Source organism: Delphinus delphis, chromosome 1, assembly GCF_949987515.2.
Source record: "Delphinus delphis chromosome 1, mDelDel1.2, whole genome shotgun sequence".
NCBI lineage: Eukaryota > Metazoa > Chordata > Mammalia > Artiodactyla > Delphinidae > Delphinus > Delphinus delphis.
The window spans coordinates 124,061,850-124,081,632 of record NC_082683.1 but is presented as its reverse complement, the minus strand read 5'-3'; the positions used below and the strand labels follow the sequence as shown (position 1 = coordinate 124,081,632).

Here is a 19,783-nt window from a genome sequence, read left to right as displayed (position 1 = left end):
TTCTTCTCACTCTAAAAACATTATAGGAGAATAAAATTAATTGTGGTGCACTCAGCACAAGGACAGTGTAGTGGGGGGGAAAAATCAGTTTTAACTTGTTCAACACTGCTAAGATGGCCATATATATTGCTTTGTAGTTTAATTATTAAAAACAACTGATGATGTTAGTAGCTTAGAGCAGTCTCTATCCAGGCAAATGACCAGCCATTAAAATACATGCTTTAGGGCTTCCCTGGTGGTGCAGTGGTTGAGAGTCCGCCTGCCGATGCAGGGGACACGGGTTTGTGCCCCGGTCCAGGAAGATCCCACATGCTGTGGAGTGGCTGGGTCCGTGAGCCATGGCCGCTGAGCCTGCGCATACGGAGCCTGTGCTCCGCAATGGGAGAGGCCAGAACAGTGAGAGGCCCGCGTACCGCAAAAAACAAACACAAAAACAAAAAAAAACATGCTTTAGCAAGCACAGTCATAACCACGTAAAAATCAAGACAATATCCTGTAAAAGAGTTTTTGGAGTTAGAAGTGAATAGTCAGTAACATAAGATTCTGGGAAGCAAATTTAAGAGCTCCTTTCCCAAAAGAGCCCTTTCAGATTAATGCATTGGCTCAGAAAAAAATCTCAGAATGGGCTGGAATACAATTTGAAAGCAACTTCTTTGAACTTTAATTAGGTATCTTTCAAGCTTTGATTCACAGTAAGAACCACAAATAAACTTTTTTTTGGTTAATACACATATTTTCAAACCATTCAATCTGTGCATTTCAACTATGAAATTAATCATTTGTGGTTCTAAAAAAACATGCTGAAAGTAGTAATAAAATATACTATCTTGGTAACTAGGTTTGTATATCATCTAAATATTGATATGGATGTTTGGTGTTTTAGCTAGGATATCCCTGGAGGCCCATCCTATGTGTAAATTTAAACAAAGTTATCAAAATGATGATAATTAAGTAGCATATGGCCACAATAATTTGTTTAGAACCACTATGCCCAACATTTTCTCTGCTGCTGGGTCACCATTCTAACTGTACAATCATCCATTAATCACCTACAGTAGCTTAGATATCCTGTGGATCATATAGAAATAATATATTCTTTGCCTCAGGGATTTTCTATTGCACAAGGAACTTGTCAATATTTTTCCTTCGATTTTGCCAAATGTTTAAAATAAAAATCAATCTAAAAGGAAACAAAATATATGATGAAATCCTCTGAAAAAGCACTGACATAGCAATGATAAAGCTCAACTATCTCCGCAAATTTTGCACCCCAACTTGCTTGGCATACATAGAAGAAAAGGCAAATTTCTCAAGTATAATTTCTAGGCCAATGCAAACTTTCCAATTTTATAGGTCAGGAACCTGTAACTTTTCTGCATACCTCAGACTACTGGATATCCAGGTCTTCCAATCATTTGTATAAGGAAGCATATTCTGATTCAAAGTGCAGAAACTGTTTCTAGGAGTAGATTCTAAACAGAGAACTCCTATCCACCACATAGGTGACTGTGAGGCAAGGCTTTTATTCTAAAATTGAGTGTTCTCACTAGTGCAATCTGACTTTACCCAGAAATTAACAATAGTTAATTATGAAAGCCAAAAACAAAGTGCAACTTTAATACTGATATTTACTAGGAAATCTCTCCTATGTAATCTTTTGGAAATAATACCCTAGTCAAATTTTCTTCCTGACAATCAAAACTCAACCTGTGTATCAATGACAATAATTTTAATCCAATACCTTTTTTCATGACATAACACAGAAATGTGAATTGAACTTAAACGTGGGGTTGGGATACATACAGACTCAGACTGTGCCTGGTTCCATTTTCTCTCTAATATTTAAAATGTATGGATTGAAATGTAGTAGTCATTTTACCTATGCTACCTAGGCTTTCTTTCCCTGTACTTCAGAACTGCTAGTCTTATACCCCTCTGTTCATAAAAGTCTTCTATTCCTAGTTCACTTTCAGTTTGGAGGGAGAACACATAGAAAATAAGTAAAAATGTGTACCCCATGTGGCACATAAACCCTGCCAAAATTCTCATCCAAGATTTTTCTTTTTATGACTGTTTCCTCACCTATATTCTCTATTAAAAAATCAAACCTGTCTGTCATACTCTGATTGAATAAATGTGACTTCCAGATGAAAAAATGTGACAAAATGTGACTTCCAGATGAAAATGAACGAATGAGGTAGACAGCTTAGGAGAACACTGTCTTTAACCACTTTCCCCTCCAGCTACTGTCCTCCTTGCTTATCGTTTTGAAGTACTTTTCTTAATTCTCATCTCCATTGAGAAGTACTTTTCATCTTCTCCTACTCTACTCTGGCCTCTATCAGCCAGGTGAAACTGCCCTCACTAATGAGATTGATCACCTCCGTGTTGATTAATCTAGTGGAGAATTTTTAGAACTCATTTATATTTGGCCTCTCAGCAGCAAATAGACAACTCTCTTGTATTTGAAAATTTCTCTTCTTTTGATCTCATGACATCACACTGTTCTACTTTACCTATTACCTCTCAATGTGGTTGCTACTTCTCCATCTCCTTTATCAGCTCTCCTCTAGCAAAATATTTAATTCTGGAATCTTTTCTGATTTTTTTTTAGATGTTTTAGATGTCTCACTTTTTACTTTCATCCTAGATGATTTCATCTACTTTCATACCTTCAATTATCATCTACATGCAGAAAATTCTCCAATTTACTTCTCTAGCTCTGCCATCTTTGCTAAATGCCACAACGATACAATCAACTGCCCAACAGACTTTCCTACTTGGATGCCTTACACAGATAACTCAAATCAACATATTCAAACTAAGCTTGTGATCTCCACCTCCTTCTACATATCCTCTCCCATATATTCTTCCTTTTCCAGGGTCACCTGTTTCAGGAAGTAGCCAATCAATTGTACTCAGTCAAAACTTGGGAGTTACCCTTGCAGCCCTAGAAATGGCACCTGCTAGTCTCTATTATTACCTTTCCCAAACCACCACAAATAAATGTATAATCTAAGTCAAAACGCTGCATTTACTGTATAAAAACAGATTTAAGCGCTTCCCTGGTGGCGCAGTGGTTAAGAGTCCGCCTGCCGATGCAGGGGACGCGGGTTCGTGCCCCGGTCCGGGGGAATCCCGCATGCCGCGGAGTGGCTGGGCCCGTGAGCCATGGCCGCTGAGCCTGCGCGTCCGGAGCCTGTGCTCCGCAGCGGGAGAGACCACAACTGTGAGAGGGCCGCGTACCGCAAAAAAACAAAACAAAACAAAAACAAAAAACAAAAACAGATTTAAGACACACCCTGACCCTGCTCTCTCCAAGCAGATTGCCATTGCTAAACCACCCCCCCACATAGAAATTCCAGAGTTGTTACTGCAATTTATACTCTGCACTCCTCCTCAATCCTTTGCCTCGTTCATCAAATCCCATGTACTCTACATTTGAAATATGTCATGAATCTCTTTACATCTCTACCTTACTTCTATCATCAGGTCAAAATCCTTATTACCAGAAGAACCACCTAAGTGATTTATTAGTCTCTAATCAATTTTTCATACTCTATTCAGAACAAACCAGATCAGGCCATGTTCCCTATTTTAAATCCTTCCTTGGTTTCCTACTGTTCCTAAATTAAAATCTAAAACATTATAAAAGTCTAAAAGGTCCTTCTCAATCTGGACTCTACCTATCTCTTGAAGCCAGAGCAAACGCCAGCCATACTGGGCCTCCTCTAGTCATTCTAATGTGATTATCTCAGAGCCTCTGCACACGCTATTCATGATCCCCTTTCCTCCCTCTCCTTGACCTAACTTACTCATACTCATCTTTCAGATTGCAGCTAAAATGTCTCATCCTCAGGAATGCCTTATTTGGCCCCCTACCAGAAGAGACAGACTCATTCATATGCTCCCCACTGAACCTTACTTCCTCTTTTATAACACTTAGGACACTTGTATTTATTTTTCTCATCACCTGTCTTTACTGTTAGATGAAGCAAAGGACAGTGGTTATGATCACAGACACTGGAACCAGGCTGCTTGGATTTGAATCACATCTCTAACACAGACACACAGTGTGTGACCTTGGACAAGTTTCTTAACCTCTCTTTACCTCAGTTTCCTCATCTGAAAATGGGGATAATAATGGTACGGCTTGTAAACGGCTTTGGTGAGGATTAAGTAAATAAACATATAAAAATTGCTCAAAGTAATGTTTGGCACAAAGAAAATGTAATGTAAGTGTCTATGTTGTTATTATTATGGTTAATCAACTCTATTATTATTATCATTATTATTATTATTAATCAACTCTGTTCCAAGCACAGGGAGCATTATCTTTATTCATTCATGCAAACTGGTGCCAAGCCCAGTATTTGCCACAAGGTAACAGGCATTTAATGAGTTGAATTAATGAAACAGATATACAAATATGGCTCTACCACTTATTTCACTGGTCTTTACATATTTCTTGGAGTCTTAGTTTCTTCACCAGTAAAATGAGGATTACATTAGTATTCACCTCATTAAATTACAACAAATGAGATAATACATACAAAATTCTTAACACAGTGCCAGTTACATATTAAAAACTCAATAAATGTCAGTTATTTTTATCACAGACAATTCTGAGTTAGAAAACAATTTAACTAGAAATATAGATATTGATTTGGTTAGCAGGAGAGTGGAACAAGTAAGCATATGCAATAAAAATTAAATAGTGTTTACCTTCCAAAAGATGAAATACATCACTAATTTTAAGAACCTAGACTAGTAGTTGGGGAAAAGGGGATTAGCTACTTCATTCTAAGCAACTGAGTGATAACTAGTTCTAAGGAATATAAAAAAATCTAAATGAAGTCTGATTTCACTAACTTTATTTTCTAGAATTTAAAATACGACATATACAGAGGTAGTCCAGTGTAATGAATACTGAACTTATCTGTCCCACTAATACAGCAGTCTTCAATCATCTGATATTTATTTAATAAAAATTAGAGTTGTCAAAGTACATTTAATGGCAATTTAAAATATTGCTTGATGTACTATCATCAAGATGATATTATTAAAATAAAATTTCAACTTGGTGACAGTATATAATCTTTTTTTTTTTTTTTTTTTTTTTTGCGGTATGCAGGCCTCTCACTGTTGTGGCCTCTCCCGTTGCGGAGCAGGGGCTCCGGACGCGCAGGCTCAGCGGCCATGGCTCACGGGCCCAGCCGCTCCACGGCATGTGGGATCTTCCCGGACCAGGGCACAAACCCGTGGCTCCTGCATCGGCAGGCAGACTCTCAACCTCTGCGCCACCAGGGAAGCCCAGTATATAATCTTAAGGGAATAATACTTAATGCAAGACAGGTCCAGTTTTTCCATTCCCAATCTACCCTAGTAGATTTAGTAAAATCTGTTTCACTGCTTTCTGATCATCCACAAGTCTCTTTCTGTGAGTAAACATTTTATTAATGTCAAAAGAAGTCTGTTTATATAAAATAATGGATAATTAGCATTTATGTTTCTAATGCCTACAAATTAGCATTTTTATTTCTTTAAATCTAGAGTAGAAAATGAGTGTCTGACAGATGCACAATTGCCTATAGGTGTAAGTTTCAAATTTAATGGCATTATCAACTTCCACTTAATGATCATCACTGTAAAATGAATATAAAGTAACTTGCTATAGTCATGGCCAAAATTTAAAACTCAGGCAAAATTAATTCCTCATATCCTCTCAAAAATTAAATGTTAAGATTATGGGTTTCTTTTGTTATTGTTGTTATTGTTAATAAAAGAAGGGGGAATTTCTGGCCTAAATATTTTTAACAGGAAAAATTTGTTAGTTTTAGTAAGAGGCAAGAGAAATATGTCCAAAGAGGATTTTCCCCCTTAAAATATAGTAGTTATAACAGAGATATAAATAAAAGGAAAATCAAAACTACTCATTAAAATATATTGTTCAAACTAAACAAAATGCATGACAGATATAACTGTGCTTATTCAAATACTTTCTAATTAACACAGAAGGGCTGTCAATGTGTGTACCCACAGCCCTAAATTTGGAGAGTAGCTCAAAGTATTTTATCACAGGATAAAAACAATGTGCATGCTGTACACTTATTTCCCTATCATTTATTTCTTTAAAAACTATTTTGATAAAAGAAAATAAAAAATATTGAGGCAACCAGGCAGCTGCATTTATGGCCTTAAGGTTTACATTAAATATATTAGACCAAGTGTGGTGCTTTTTAAAAAAATTCAAGATAAATAAGCAAAAACACTGTTTGCAATCAACCAGTTCAATAATGTGTATATAATTGTTGAAAGAAATCTTTTCAATGAAATAAGTCAATTACAATTTTAAAAATTTTATTAGTAACATTTTTAGCCTAGTAATCCCTCAAAATAAAGAAAATCTAGGACTTCCCTGGTGGCACAGTGGTTAAGAATCTGCCTGCCAATGCAGGGGACAGGTTCTATCCCTGGTCCAGGAAGATCCCACATGCCACGGAGCAACTAAGCCTGTGCGCCACAACTACTGAGCCTGTGCTCTAGAGCCCACGAGCCACAACTACTGAGCCTGCGAGCCACAACTACTGAAGCCCGCTCGCCTAGAGCCCGTGCTCCACAAAAGAGAAGCCACCGCAATAGAGAAGCCACCGCAATGAGAAGACATCGCACTGCAACGAAAAGCAGATCCCGCTCGCCGCAACTACAGAAAACCCCGCACGCAGCAACGAAGACCCAACACAGCCAAAAAATAAATCAAAAAAAAAAAAAAGGAAGAAAATCTATGAACTACTAATGGGAAATCAAATTAAGCAACATGTAAAAGCACCTGGACAGCTGGAAGATGAATACTGTCAGGTAAATATAAAACTGAATTATCAATTAAAAAATATATTAGTGTCTTTTAAAAGTAGGAAAGACATTTAAAATATGCTTAAAATAATCATTAGAGATATACTCAGGAAAAAACTTATTAAATGTACTACTTTTTCCATTCTACAGGGTAAAATAGAGAACAAGGGTCTTGACAAAGATTAAAACTTGAAGTAATACCCTATCTGGGGACGTCAACTATTCACTATACCTTTAACCTCTTCTACAAAGATTCTTTCTTATTTTATAAACATGCTCCATTTTGAAATTGTAACTCCCTCCCAGACATTACCTTTTCTCTATCTTTTCATTCTTAATTGAGCTTATTGAAAGTCATCTACATACCAATGTGTCCACTTTTTTAAAGAAATCTTTCTCCTCAAACCACTGCTATCTGGCTTTTGCCTCCACATATAACTGCAGTGCCGAAGCAGTCAGTAACCCACATAGTGCCAAATTCAAAAACATTTCTCTGTCCTTTCACTGCTTCACAATGCACTACTGACCAGTTCCTCCTTGAACTTTTCTTTTCTCCTGACGTTGGTTATGGCATTCTTTCTGCCCTATTTCTCTGATCATTCCTTTTCTGTCTCCTTAGCCAGATACTTTTCGCTGCTTCCTCCTTGTAGCATAGACTTTCCTCTTTTCCTAGACAATTTTATCTACTCTCGTGGTTTCAACTGTCATCTGTAAATTGATGATTCCTAATTTTTATCTCCATCTCAGGCTTCTCTGTTGACTTCCAGAAACATATCATATCTCCATCCAACTGTCTATGATATTTCTCCATTTGGATGTCCAAAGGTACTTCAAACTCAACATATCAAGAAAATCGCATGTACCTTTTCCCCCCTATAACTGGCTGTTTCTCCTGAAATCCCTATCTTGGTTCAGTATTACTATCTATCACCCTATCAAGACACCTGGATATCATTCTCTCATTTTTAAAAACTAATCAGTCTCAAAGTCCCATCAATTCTAGCTCTTAAATATTTTTTAAAATCTGTCTATTCTTCTCATTTCCCACTGCTATCACCTTAGATTGGACCCCTCATCATCTCTCACCTGGCCTACTGCAATAGCCTCTTACGTAGTCTTGCTGTTTTCAATTTTATTCCCTTCCAATCAGGCATCTATAAAGCTGCCAAAATGATCTAAGACATAAATCTGGTCATGTTTCTCCCAAGCTGGAATAATTTCTATAGCATCCCACTGCTTAAAGAATTGATTTACTCATTCATTCAACAAATATTTACTGTTTAATGAAAACAGATATGATGTTAGGCACTGAATATATTATAGTGAATGAAAACATTTAGAGAACACGGAGAAAGATAGGCAGTTAAACAAACAATCCCTTAAATAAACGTATGATTACAAATTTTGACAAATGCAACGAAGGAATATAGCAGGTCACAAAGAGAAAAAGAGGGGAGAACTATTTCAGATTAGAATGTCATATTACTTTTGGGAAAGTAATATCTAAGTGAGTTTTGATGAGTACAAGTTGCTAAAGGGAAAAGCATTTTTGGTAGAGGGAATACCATATACAAGAGATTTGAGAGGGAAACGAGCTTAGAGTGTTAGAAAAATTGAAAGAAGACTTAATTGGCAAGAGCTTAGTGAGTGAGGGAAGGGGCCAGGTCATGTACAGCTCTGCAAGCCAAGTGGTATGGATTTAGATTGCCTAAGGGCAAATGCACACAGTTTAAAAGTTTTAGGCAGATGAAAGACATGATTAGATGTACATTTTTAAAAGTTCACTCTGGCTGTTGGTAGAGAAGAGATACAGCCTGAGTGGATGTGAGGAAACCAGTTAAGCGGTTACTGCATTAGTCCAGGTGAGAAAGACAGTTGTGGGAAGTTTCTGTTAACTTGTATAGTAGAGGTTATCTTTAGGTAATATAAGCCTATAATGTAGAAGTCCCCAGTACTTTAAAAGATGTCATCCTGCTGAACAAAAAGGCATGTAAAAGCTCAGGATTCAATTCATTTGGATATACTGTCATTAGAACATTTCTGCTCAGAGAACTTATTGCAAAGCTACATTGATGACGGTCTATCATCATGCAGCTTCTGCCAAACCTATGCAATATCTGACCTTTTATCTAACATCTCTACTCATATGACTAAAAGGCATATCACACTTTACATGGCCAAAAAAATAAAGAACCTTTTGATTTCTGCCTCCGAACTAGTTTACCCTAGTAAATGGCACCATCATTTACCCAGGCATTGATGGCAAAAATATGGGAGTTATCCTATATTCTCATCTCTTTCTGTCATATGCCGTAACATATGTACATTAATTACCAACTTAAATATAATATTCAATGTAATTCTATGGAAATTATTCTGTAAGATTAAATAAAATATGAATTTGGCTACAAACTCTCTGGTAGTATTTACATTCATATAGCCTTACCAAAAACAGATTATTTCATTAGAGGGCAGTTTTAAACAGTAGTAAAATATATTATAATATAGTGCTATAATTGTTTTATACCTTAATTCTTCTTTACTGATAATACCTCTACAATAAATGTATAAAGATAAAGCACGCATAATTTCTTAGTTCTCAAATTCATTCATTCATTCTCAAGAACAGAAAAATCTATAGCAAATATCTGTCAACTCAGGTCTATAAAGAATAGTAAGATCAGATGTACAGAAGTTTTCTAATTTGTTTCGAAATTAGTTTCTGAATAATTCTCTAAGAAGACAGTTAAAATTAGATCTATTTCACACTCAATAGGTACTTCCTCAATATTTCATTTCCCCGATACTGTTGACCTATGAGTCATCCTACATATGTAAACTTTTAGCCAACTAAAGCTTACGGCTATAGCGCTAAGTTATTCTTTTTTAATTTTTTAAAAATATTTGTAAAATCTACTTCATCAGCCTCCGCTCAAGGCTTCAAGGTGGATTCTATACCTCTCCTACTTCAAAAGTGCAAGTGGAAGTGGAAGCTACTTTCCCTTCTGATTGGTGGCTTTGGAGCTTATCTCTGCATTCATAATTGTATTCCTTAAAGTTAAAGCTATCAGGAGTTTAACTACCAGATAAGTGAGACACAAAATCAAGTATCATTATTATAGCAATGCAGTAATACAGAACACTACTATGTTCAAATAACTTTTTCTAAATTAGCCACTAGGTAATATGCTAACTTCACATCCACAGTTCTACACAATTTTATGATAGCTAGAATTAAAAAAAGGATCGATATTATATCCATTATAATACCATTATAGGAAGGGATTCCAAAGTTGGCATAAAGGGCCAAAGGTAGAAATTAGCTTATACAGAAAATAATTTGTATAGGCCAAGGAGGCCCTTTGTGCATAATACCACCTAAGGTAATTCAGCCCACAAAATACGGACTATCAGACCATAATCAAAATGAAATGCTTTGAAAAAGTGAGAGAGAGCTTGGTTTATGCATTGCCATAAAACTATGGATGGATGGGCATAGCGCATCTCCTGTTGCACGCACCCTGTTGCTCGTCAAGTGACATGGATCCGAGCTGTTTGTTAACCACAGAAGAAGGAGAATCTGAAACAAAAATGAGATTTCAACTTAAAAGTAAGCAGCAGAAAACTGCACAGCAATGTTATGATCATCTCTAAGCTTAAGAAACAAATGTATAAGGTTGGGGAATAGAAGTAAGTACTGTGGTGTGTTTCCCAAGCAGTGAGTAAGCAGGGCCATGTGCTTAAGATATGTTATTCCAGGCAAGCGTTTAGCAACTTTGAGAATGAGTTGAGAAAATATTCTTCTACTTCCATGCATATACCTTTTATCAAATTCATTTAGCACAGGCACAAGGTGCAAGGTAGATAAAATAGAAACAGTGTATCTCCCTCGCTAAAGGGAAGACTCCTTGATCTTCTCAAACCCTCTCTCCAGCTCCTCAAGATGGCTTTCATTTTGGATTGGAGGATTCAGAGCCTGAAATAAGATGTTCACTACACTTAGCTAGATGTTATCTTGAGCTGAAAAAAGAGCTCCAGTGAAGATTTATGACAAAGAAAATAGTTTATAAGAGAAATATTCAATGAAGTAATTACCATTACAGAAACATAGATGACTTTTAAAACTCTGTGGTATGTTGTGCATGTTAAAACTGTACTGTGAAGGCTTAGGTTTCTTTAGGTGCCCGGTGAGAAAAGGAAAAGAGAGGCAATGAGAAGGCTTATGGTCTGGGCTTCATGCTTTCCACCTTGGCTTCAAACAGAACATTTTATTTTTATCCTTTGGATTTCTATGTACAATAATTTGTTTTATAAATAAATGGGTTCTATTGCTTGGAAAACACTGGTATAACGAAAGGCAGCATGATAAAATGGAAAAGCACCGGTCTAGAGTTATTCAGTGTTGATTCCAACCCTGGTTTGACAATAATTAGCTATGTGACAGAAGACAAGTCCCATTTTTAGATCCAACACTCTCCTTCCTTCCTGGTCATCCTAGGGACCTGGTAACTAAGAAAGGCACTGGGGAACAGAAGGAGGTGGCTACTATTCCTGGCTTGGGTTCTAGTGTGCTAGTGAAGCTACAGGAAGAGGGAAAATGTGGATAGCAAGCATAGCTCTCTACTAACTGTAAGAATAATTCCTAGTTTCTAACAGCCTATGCTCTGTTCGTAGCAAATGCTGTTAATAAAACAAAAACTCTGCACTTTTGACTGATCGGTTTCTATTCATAGTGGCATATTATTCCCCCAAATGTAAATATTTTGATTTAAGAGTGTCCTTAACTCAATAGCTAAGAGTTTCTTAAATATCCTTGATTCTCAGCAATTTCATACCACTTGACTGCTTCAGTCTGTACACTTTAAAAAGTCTGAATCCTGCTACTGGGACTACTGGTATCAATCTTAAATTGTCTACCTTCTGAGATAACCAGTGTGCTCATAGATTTTTGTATTACTAGATTTTGACAAAGCATGATCATTATTTAAATAATAGCTTTTACTTAAAGTATCCTTACTTATCACCTCTTCATCAGAATATTCAGCTCAAAAATCTGTATTACACAAAAAAGAAAGCAGGAATGATAGTATTTTAATCGGTTCCCTAATCTAGCCATGCTTTGCTTTGCTTTTCTAAGACTTCTCAAATATCCATCTCAGAGTTAGATACAACATTCCTATCTATGTTCTTTTTGAAGAGCAGATGAGTCAGTCTTTAGAGACAAACAAAATTATATTCTTTAAGAAAAACAATAAAAATGTGACTCACAGTGAAATAAATATTGGAAAATCTTCCTAGAAAGCCTCTCATGAAATATTTTTTATCCCTTTGGATTTGTTATACATTTCATTATACTCTCATTAAGAACCCTCAGAAAAGTAACAACTCTCCAAGCAATGTTTTTTCAAATATTTAATATTTTCATGAATATTATGGAACGTACAAATCTTATTAAAGTGCATGTTATGTAAGCTTTTAAATAAAACACATTGAGAAAGGATCTAGAATGCTATCATCTCCACAAAATTGTGTGTTTTCAAACTCTTGAAGTATTTAAGATATTAACAAAGTTTAGGTTAAGACAGAAAGATATTAAGCTAAAAGGGCTTCCGTTTTGGTTTTATAGTCTGTCACAGATATCGTGTATATCTGGGGAGTTGTCGTTCTTTCCATGTTGAAGACCAATCTTTAAGAAGAAATCTTTCTTGATCATTGCTTCCATTCTATTTTTAATTTTGAGTAACATGCAACTGTTTTTGGAAGGATTACTTTTCCTGTCACATAAAACATTTGAAGTAAAATGTTTCTATATCACTAGATATTCAGAAATACAATACCCATATCTTCCAACTTACAGAAATATTTCCAAATGTTAACACAATAATCATCAGAATATCTAATATTAAAAAGACAAACAAGTATTAGTTCAATGCTGATTGTTTCAGTGTTTGCATACTCTATTCCATCTTTCTGTGAAATGTCTTCTAGAAAGCACTATCACAAAATAAAAATCTGACCATATGGTCCAATGATAATTTATTACAAAATGCAATAGAGTTGGTCAGCCTATTGGAAATATCTTAGATTATTATTATTTTTAAAGTAGAGATAAACTTTAAGCAAAAGCTCCTTCAGTCTAAGCTCAAGGTGTCTCATGGTTAATTACTGTGTATCTCCAAAAATTTTGTGTTTTAGTTTTGAGAAAATTCTTTAGCTCCTTGACATCTGAACTTTTTCAACTGTAGAAAAAAATAAGTAATTATAATCTAAGTAACAAGAACTCTTTAGTCAGACTCCCTGGGTTCAAATCTGGCTTTCCTACTCAGTAATACTGTAACCGTGGGCAAGTTATTTAACGTCTCTAAGTCTCAGTTTCTCCATCTGTAGAATGGGGATAATTACAATATCTACCACATACTGTTCTTGCGAAGATTTAATGAGATAATCCATGTAAACTACTTAGACAGCATATATGTTATTACTTGCTTGTTTTTCAGAAACATGGTGTTGAATGAAAAATGATGATAGGAGGCTGTTCTGAAAAACATGGAGCATGGTCCCGCATTTAAAGTGCCAAGAGACCCATCACTGTTTTGCTCAGAACCCTATCATTCAAAGTAGTTAAGAAGTACTTGCAGAACTATGTCAACATTACATCTGATTTACTAACTGCGTATGTTATTATAATCACTAAAAACCTGGGTCAAACGCATCCGTTTGAGAAGAGCTACGTGTAACTGACATCACGGGCACTGTGGGGAACTGGATGTTGTATAGAACCTGCTTGCACAGGACAGGGTAAGTGCTGATTTTTTCCAATATGGCTCAGTTTTGAAAAGCCCTTTAAAATATTCACCAATGTTTTATACCCTTTAAGGGGTATAAAATTTACTTTTTTCTTTTCCAATCGGCAAAACCGTGCCATAAAGTGAAAAAACAGTTCCTACCTGACACCCTCTCTAGGCTGGCTCCATGCTCCAGTGGGGCTCTGTGGTGGTTGGGCCAGTACCAGCAGACTCCACAGGGTGTTGTCACTCTGAGCAGGAGCCAGCAACCCATGACTTCAGGGGACCTGAAATGGAAAAAAAGAGTTGGGTTTAAAATCAGCCATATGCTGAATGCCTCTGCCATAGCTGTTTACGGCATTCATCTGATAAACATACATACAGCTCATTCAAAACCCTGAACGCGGGCTTCCCTGGTGGCGCAGTAGTTGGGAGTCCGCCTGCCGATGCAAGGGACGTGGGTTCGTGCCCCGGTCTGGGAAGATTCCACATGCCGTGGAGCGGCTGGGCCCGTGAGCCATGGCCGCTGAGCCTGCGCGTCCGGAGCCTGTGCTCCGCAACGGAGAGACCACAACAGTGAGAGGCCCGCACGTACCGGAAATAAAAAAAAAAAAAATACCCTGAATGCTATCAACCTTACATGGCCATAAAATGAGGACATCTTGAGGTAGTAAGTTAAAGTCACTATAATTAAGATAGTCCATTACTATGTGTACTGTTCTACTTAGGAGTATAAAAACTTTATACAGTATTCTCTATCCCATTCTTATGCCATCTCTATAAATTATGGCAGGCCACGCTACTTAAATAAATCAATAATTGGGAAACTGAGGCATAAAGCAGCCAAACGACCTGCCCAAGGTCATTTGTCATAGGGCCAGGGACAAGAACTCAGTCAGTCTAACACCCAGGCAGTGATCTGATGAAGGCAAATTCATCTCTTTATGATTAAAAAAAAAAAAAAAATGGAAGACTAGAAATGAGTTGTGATGTATTTCCTAAAAGCCTAGAAAAAAGTGCACTTTTTAAAAAAAACTAAACTGAAAATATTTTTAAAACATATATACACTGACTTTGAAAAATAAAAATTTGGAAATTAGCTATGAATAATTATCATTTACAGGTGTCAAAAATTCTTTTAGAGGAGTGGTTTTCAAAGTGTGCTTCAGAGAGCAGAGGTGGCTTGGGGGTGGCAAGAAGGACAAGGAGTTGGGTTGTCATTTCTTAACTCTCTTTATGTTCAATCACAACAGTGTCACTTTTATGTATTTTATATTAGAACTTCTCCATGAAATTCTGATTTCACAGCTGAAAAGAAGGGGGGGAAACCATTGTTTAAACATACCTTAACATCTATCTTATTTAGCTCATTTTAAATAGCACTTGGCGCCTTGGAATGATGTTTTAGTTTCCAACTGCCAAGAAATATTGCCATCACGCGCCTTCCCATTTGATCTCATTAAAATGTAGATTATTTCTATAAAATGGCTTGATGGCTTGATCCCATTTTCCTACAGAAATTAGGTATTAGGCAGATTCATCTTACACTTAGCCTTTCACAAAATATTCTCATGAGTCCTATATTTTGAAAAGAGAATGAAGTATTTATCAGACAATGTAATCATTCAGAAATTCTACACTTGTTAAAATTTCTTGGTTTCCAAATCACATTAATGGCTCCTTTGAATATCTTATACCTAAAAGGCTTCAATAGGTGAGAAAATGACAGAAGTATCATTTATTGACAGTATCATCACTTGCTGACACTGTGAAGACAACAACATATAATGGGAAAATGTTTTATGAGAATTGCAGTCTTCTAGTGTTAAAAAGTTAAAATCTAGAATGTTAATTCTGTGCTATTCTATATTGATGATTTTAGTAGTAACATCTAGCATGAGTGAATGGATCAATTAATGTCCATAATATACATACACAAAATTGTATTCATACATCATGAAGTATAAGAAAATGTTTTGCTAATTGTTATTCAAATAAAACCTATCTCCCTGTTGAATTTCATAAATTTAATTCCTATTCTGTATTTTTATAATTTGAATGTTTTGAAATGAAGAATTTTGCATTAAGTCAACTCATCTTTCCTCGCACCCAAAATTTACTAAATGGACAAAATATATATACTTTATTAGTTGCCCTTTGTAACAAACTAACAATACATTATTTAACTGTTCTTAAAGTTTTTAATTACCAAATAGTGTTCCTAACATATGAGGATAGAATAAGATAAAAGTAACACTAACAAATGAACCCAGGCCATGTTACAGGTTAGACTTACTAGGGGTCTCATATGAATGCTATGTTAAAAGCGTATGACATAGATGACGTATTTCACCTTGTAGGTGAAGGGAGCAACATACACTGAGTGACAGCACTAAGGGCCTCTAATATTGGTCCACGTGGGCAGCCTCAGCAGCCCAAGTAAGTTGTTTAATAACAAAATTAAGATAACATGTTTCTCAACTTCAAAACTGGCAAGGCATCTAACTCAACTTTGGCTTTTTAAAATATACTGGTTATCAAACTAGGCACTATTTAATAAGAATGATGCTTAGAGTTGGGAAAAGAGCATCTTATTTTACAAAGATCATATAATCACACTAAACCTTTCTGATTCTATAAAGAACTTGCTTTGATTCAAATTGATAAACTAGATATAAAGACTGAGTGTCAATATTTTCCTAATGTCCACAATGTACATTTCTCTACTGATAATGTAGACAGTCTTGCTTTATACTCAAATTCACTTTAATACTTGGTTTGTTATCTGCTAAATTTCAGTATTTAAAAAATATTTATACATGTAGGGATGCTTTATCTTCCTTCTTATTGTTTTATATGTTGTATATTTTTACTTTTAAAACCCCTGAGCTAGAGTTTTATACACAGCACAAAATCATAGCAAAATTTTTATCATTAAATGTCACAACTGTAATCTAATCAAACTTTCTTGTGAGTTTTAAGTATAGGAAAAGATTTCCCTATAGTAAGAGAAAAAAAAAAAAAAACCGACAGAGAGAGAGAGACATCTTCTTTGCTTGACTGATATTCTCTCTATTAATATAACACTAAGTTAAAAATCAGGTCCATAATTTGTTCCAAACATCACACCTATATTGCAGTTATTCAAATCTATTTTTTTTCACCATGGTATTATATAATATGCTTTTATTACCACAGCACTTAGCGGAACAGATATTTATAAACTGGAGGTTGTCCAGTTCTACCAATAAACAGATTAATTCCAAGTAATTTAATCAGAGTTCTCAAAGTGACTAATTCCCAACTCATCACTCCTTAGGGTGCCAAAACAAAGTGTATCGAAGTAGTATAATCTCGTTAGTATGATAGCACCTACTATAGTACCTATAGTACAGGATACATAGTATCTACTATCCATCTTGAAAGAATTAAGTTGACAGATTCTTTTATGTGATGTCTTTCACTAATTCTTTCAACAAATGTTTATTGAGCATCATGAGCTTTTTGGCCATAAAAAAAAACTTGAGCCACTAAAATACTCAACGAAAAAGAGAGTGACACAGATTATTACTGTCTTATCAGAGTTTTATCACATAAAAACAGGAACATAAAACTGGAATATTTTTGTTGCCCTGTATACCAGAAAGTTGATTATGTGTAGGAGGAATAAGTAAGCAAATATTGAAAAATTTCAAATAATTCCAGAAGGGGATGATTGAGTCAGCATGCTAGAACAGCCAAACAACATTATAATTCTAAAATCTATCAGTACTAGGTTTATATGGGAATAGAAATACTGGTTAACTTTCAAAGCAAAAAAAAAAAGAAGAGGAGCTAGGAGCCGTAAGTACAGTTATCATCTCAGCATATAGGAAATTTCAACAGAACTATCAATGCAGGCTCTAAGTTCACTAGATTATCACATAGTATCTCATTAGCCATAAAAGTAATAAATATTTGCCCTTCTCTAAAACTACAAATAAAATAATGGACTATTTTATATTTGTCTCTCTAGCAAGTGCTGCTGCCAATCTGTCCCTCTAGCATGTGATGGTAAATTTCACCATATGCAAGAAACGGAGGGAGAAGCTGCAAGCGCATCAGCTTTCTTTGGAAGGGGAAAAGGGAAGCATCTTATTACACAGCAGCAGTGTTAAAAAACCAACTCTACGAGCTGCTTAAGGACACTGGACATTAATAACCTGAAGCCTGAGGGTCCTGTGAAGAGCCCTCACGAGAAGACTGATCAGAAGTGGAAGGCTGTTGCTGGGTACGCACAGCTAGCTCCTGCTGCCTCTGCTGCTCAGCCTTCTTAAGCCTCAGTTGTTGCAGGCGCTTACGGAGCAAAGCTATCTCAGGCCCCCTTAGAAATTCTGACACAGATAGGAAAAGAAAGGTGAAAAGATAATAATAAAACAGAACATAGTAAGAATCTGATTATACATTAAAGACAGAAGGGTATAAATAAAACACATGTCTCATAGAGGAATACTAAAAACAAATTACTCAAAAAAATTACTGATCATTAAATTACGAAAAACTATACATACTTACACACCCAAATGCTTCTATTTAACTATGATGAATTAGACACATAGAGTTCTCTAAGAGTATTTAAGTAATTAAACGGAATGAAAGTAAAGTCTTCCATAAGCAAAAGTGAACACTGCTTTCCTAATTGCATCTCTTTTTACAATACTAAGAAAAATTGAAAACTATCAGTTACCTCATTTACTCTATATACAAAAACTACTAATTTCAATCAAATAATAATTAAGATTATGAAAAAGTTATGCATTTGGAAATAACTCTTGAAATTTATTAGTAGAGAGCCCTTTAAAAAGTAAAAGTTTTATATTTTTCAGCTAAAATGTTTCTTTTTATGTTGGAATTATCATTTACTTTTTCTTTTGAGCTGAAAAATATTTACATAATCTTTAACATTTTCTTAAACTTTATCTGAGGCAGTGGTCACAGATAAAAAATAAAAATAGTATATATAACATGAAATTCTGCAGAGAATACTGAGTACCTACTAGGTATGAGGCACTGTTTTAGGCTCTGGGGATAAATAAAACATTGAACAAAAAAATAGTCCCTACTCATTTGTTCTGAGAGGAAAACAGACATCACTGCACACATACACACACATATATAATATACATGTATGCATTTATCTGTGTCAAGTAGGGATAATTGCTATGAAGTAAATTGGGCAGGGTAAGATCAGGGTGATGAAGATTGTGGGAGAGTGGTTGTTGTTTTATGTATGGTCATAAGGGAAGGCTTCTCCTCCTAAGATGATTTTTGAACAAAGACCTCAAGGATGTGAGGGAGTAAACCACATGGATATCTGGAGGAAGAGTGTTCCAGGCAAAGGAAAGAGCAAACACTAATGTTCAGAGGGGGAAGTATATCTGGATGTGGGATATATACTACAGGTAACGGCAGAAAAATTTGCTGATAGTTTAGATGCAGAGTGATCCCAAAGTTTTTGGTGTAGATAACAGGAAAAATGGAGTTGCCATTTATTGTGACGGGAAGAATAGAGAAGGAGCAAGTAGTATTGGAGGGAAGAAAAAAACTAACAGATATCCGAGTGGAGAAACTGAGTAGGGACTCACTGTAATAGTCTAGAATTCACCAGTAAATGTGGATGTCACTGATGATGTTACTTTAAGCCACATTAAGAGAGTAAGTGATAATAAAGAAGTCTAAGAACTAAATTCTGGGACACTTCAGTGTTTAAGAGAAGGAAGAACAGGAAGAGTAAGGAGAATCCAGTGAGGAGGCTGGAGAACTGAGTGAGCCAAGTTTTGTGAGCTCAGTGATGAAAGTGTGTCAAGAAGGATAAAGTAAGCAGCTGTGCCTGCTGATACAATGAAAAAGATACTGACCAAGAACTAACCACAATGAAGACTTTGACAAGAGCCATTTCAGTGAAGTCACAGGGGCCAAAACCTGGCTGAAACAGGTTCAAGAGAAAGGGAAAGTAAAGAAGTAGAGGGACAAAGCATATATACTTTTTCTAGAAGTTTTGCTGCCAGTGAGGAACAGAGAAATCGGCTGATTGTTGGTGGGAGAACAGAATCAAGGGAGGTTTGTTTGTCTTAGTTTGGGAGATAATTCATACGTTTGTATGCTGA

The 19,783-nt window shown here is 35.8% G+C and overlaps 1 protein-coding gene across 5 annotated transcripts in view; it reads right to left on the bottom strand.

Annotated features, from left to right (window-relative positions):
• The window catches only part of DCAF6 (DDB1 and CUL4 associated factor 6), a 172,731-nt gene that overhangs the window by 53,368 nt on the left and 99,580 nt on the right, over positions 1-19,783 (bottom strand). For 3 of the 5 annotated variants that reach the window (XM_060033538.1, XM_060033525.1, XM_060033554.1), the window contains one exon: positions 10,373-10,432. The exons of 1 other annotated variant lie outside the window; for it this stretch is intronic. In XM_060033538.1, the coding sequence (XP_059889521.1) occupies positions 10,373-10,432 (60 nt within the window). Of the gene's footprint in view, positions 1-10,372; positions 10,433-17,839; positions 18,011-19,783 lie in introns of all 5 variants that reach the window. One more of the 5 variants, XM_060033562.1, reaches the window with a different exon arrangement.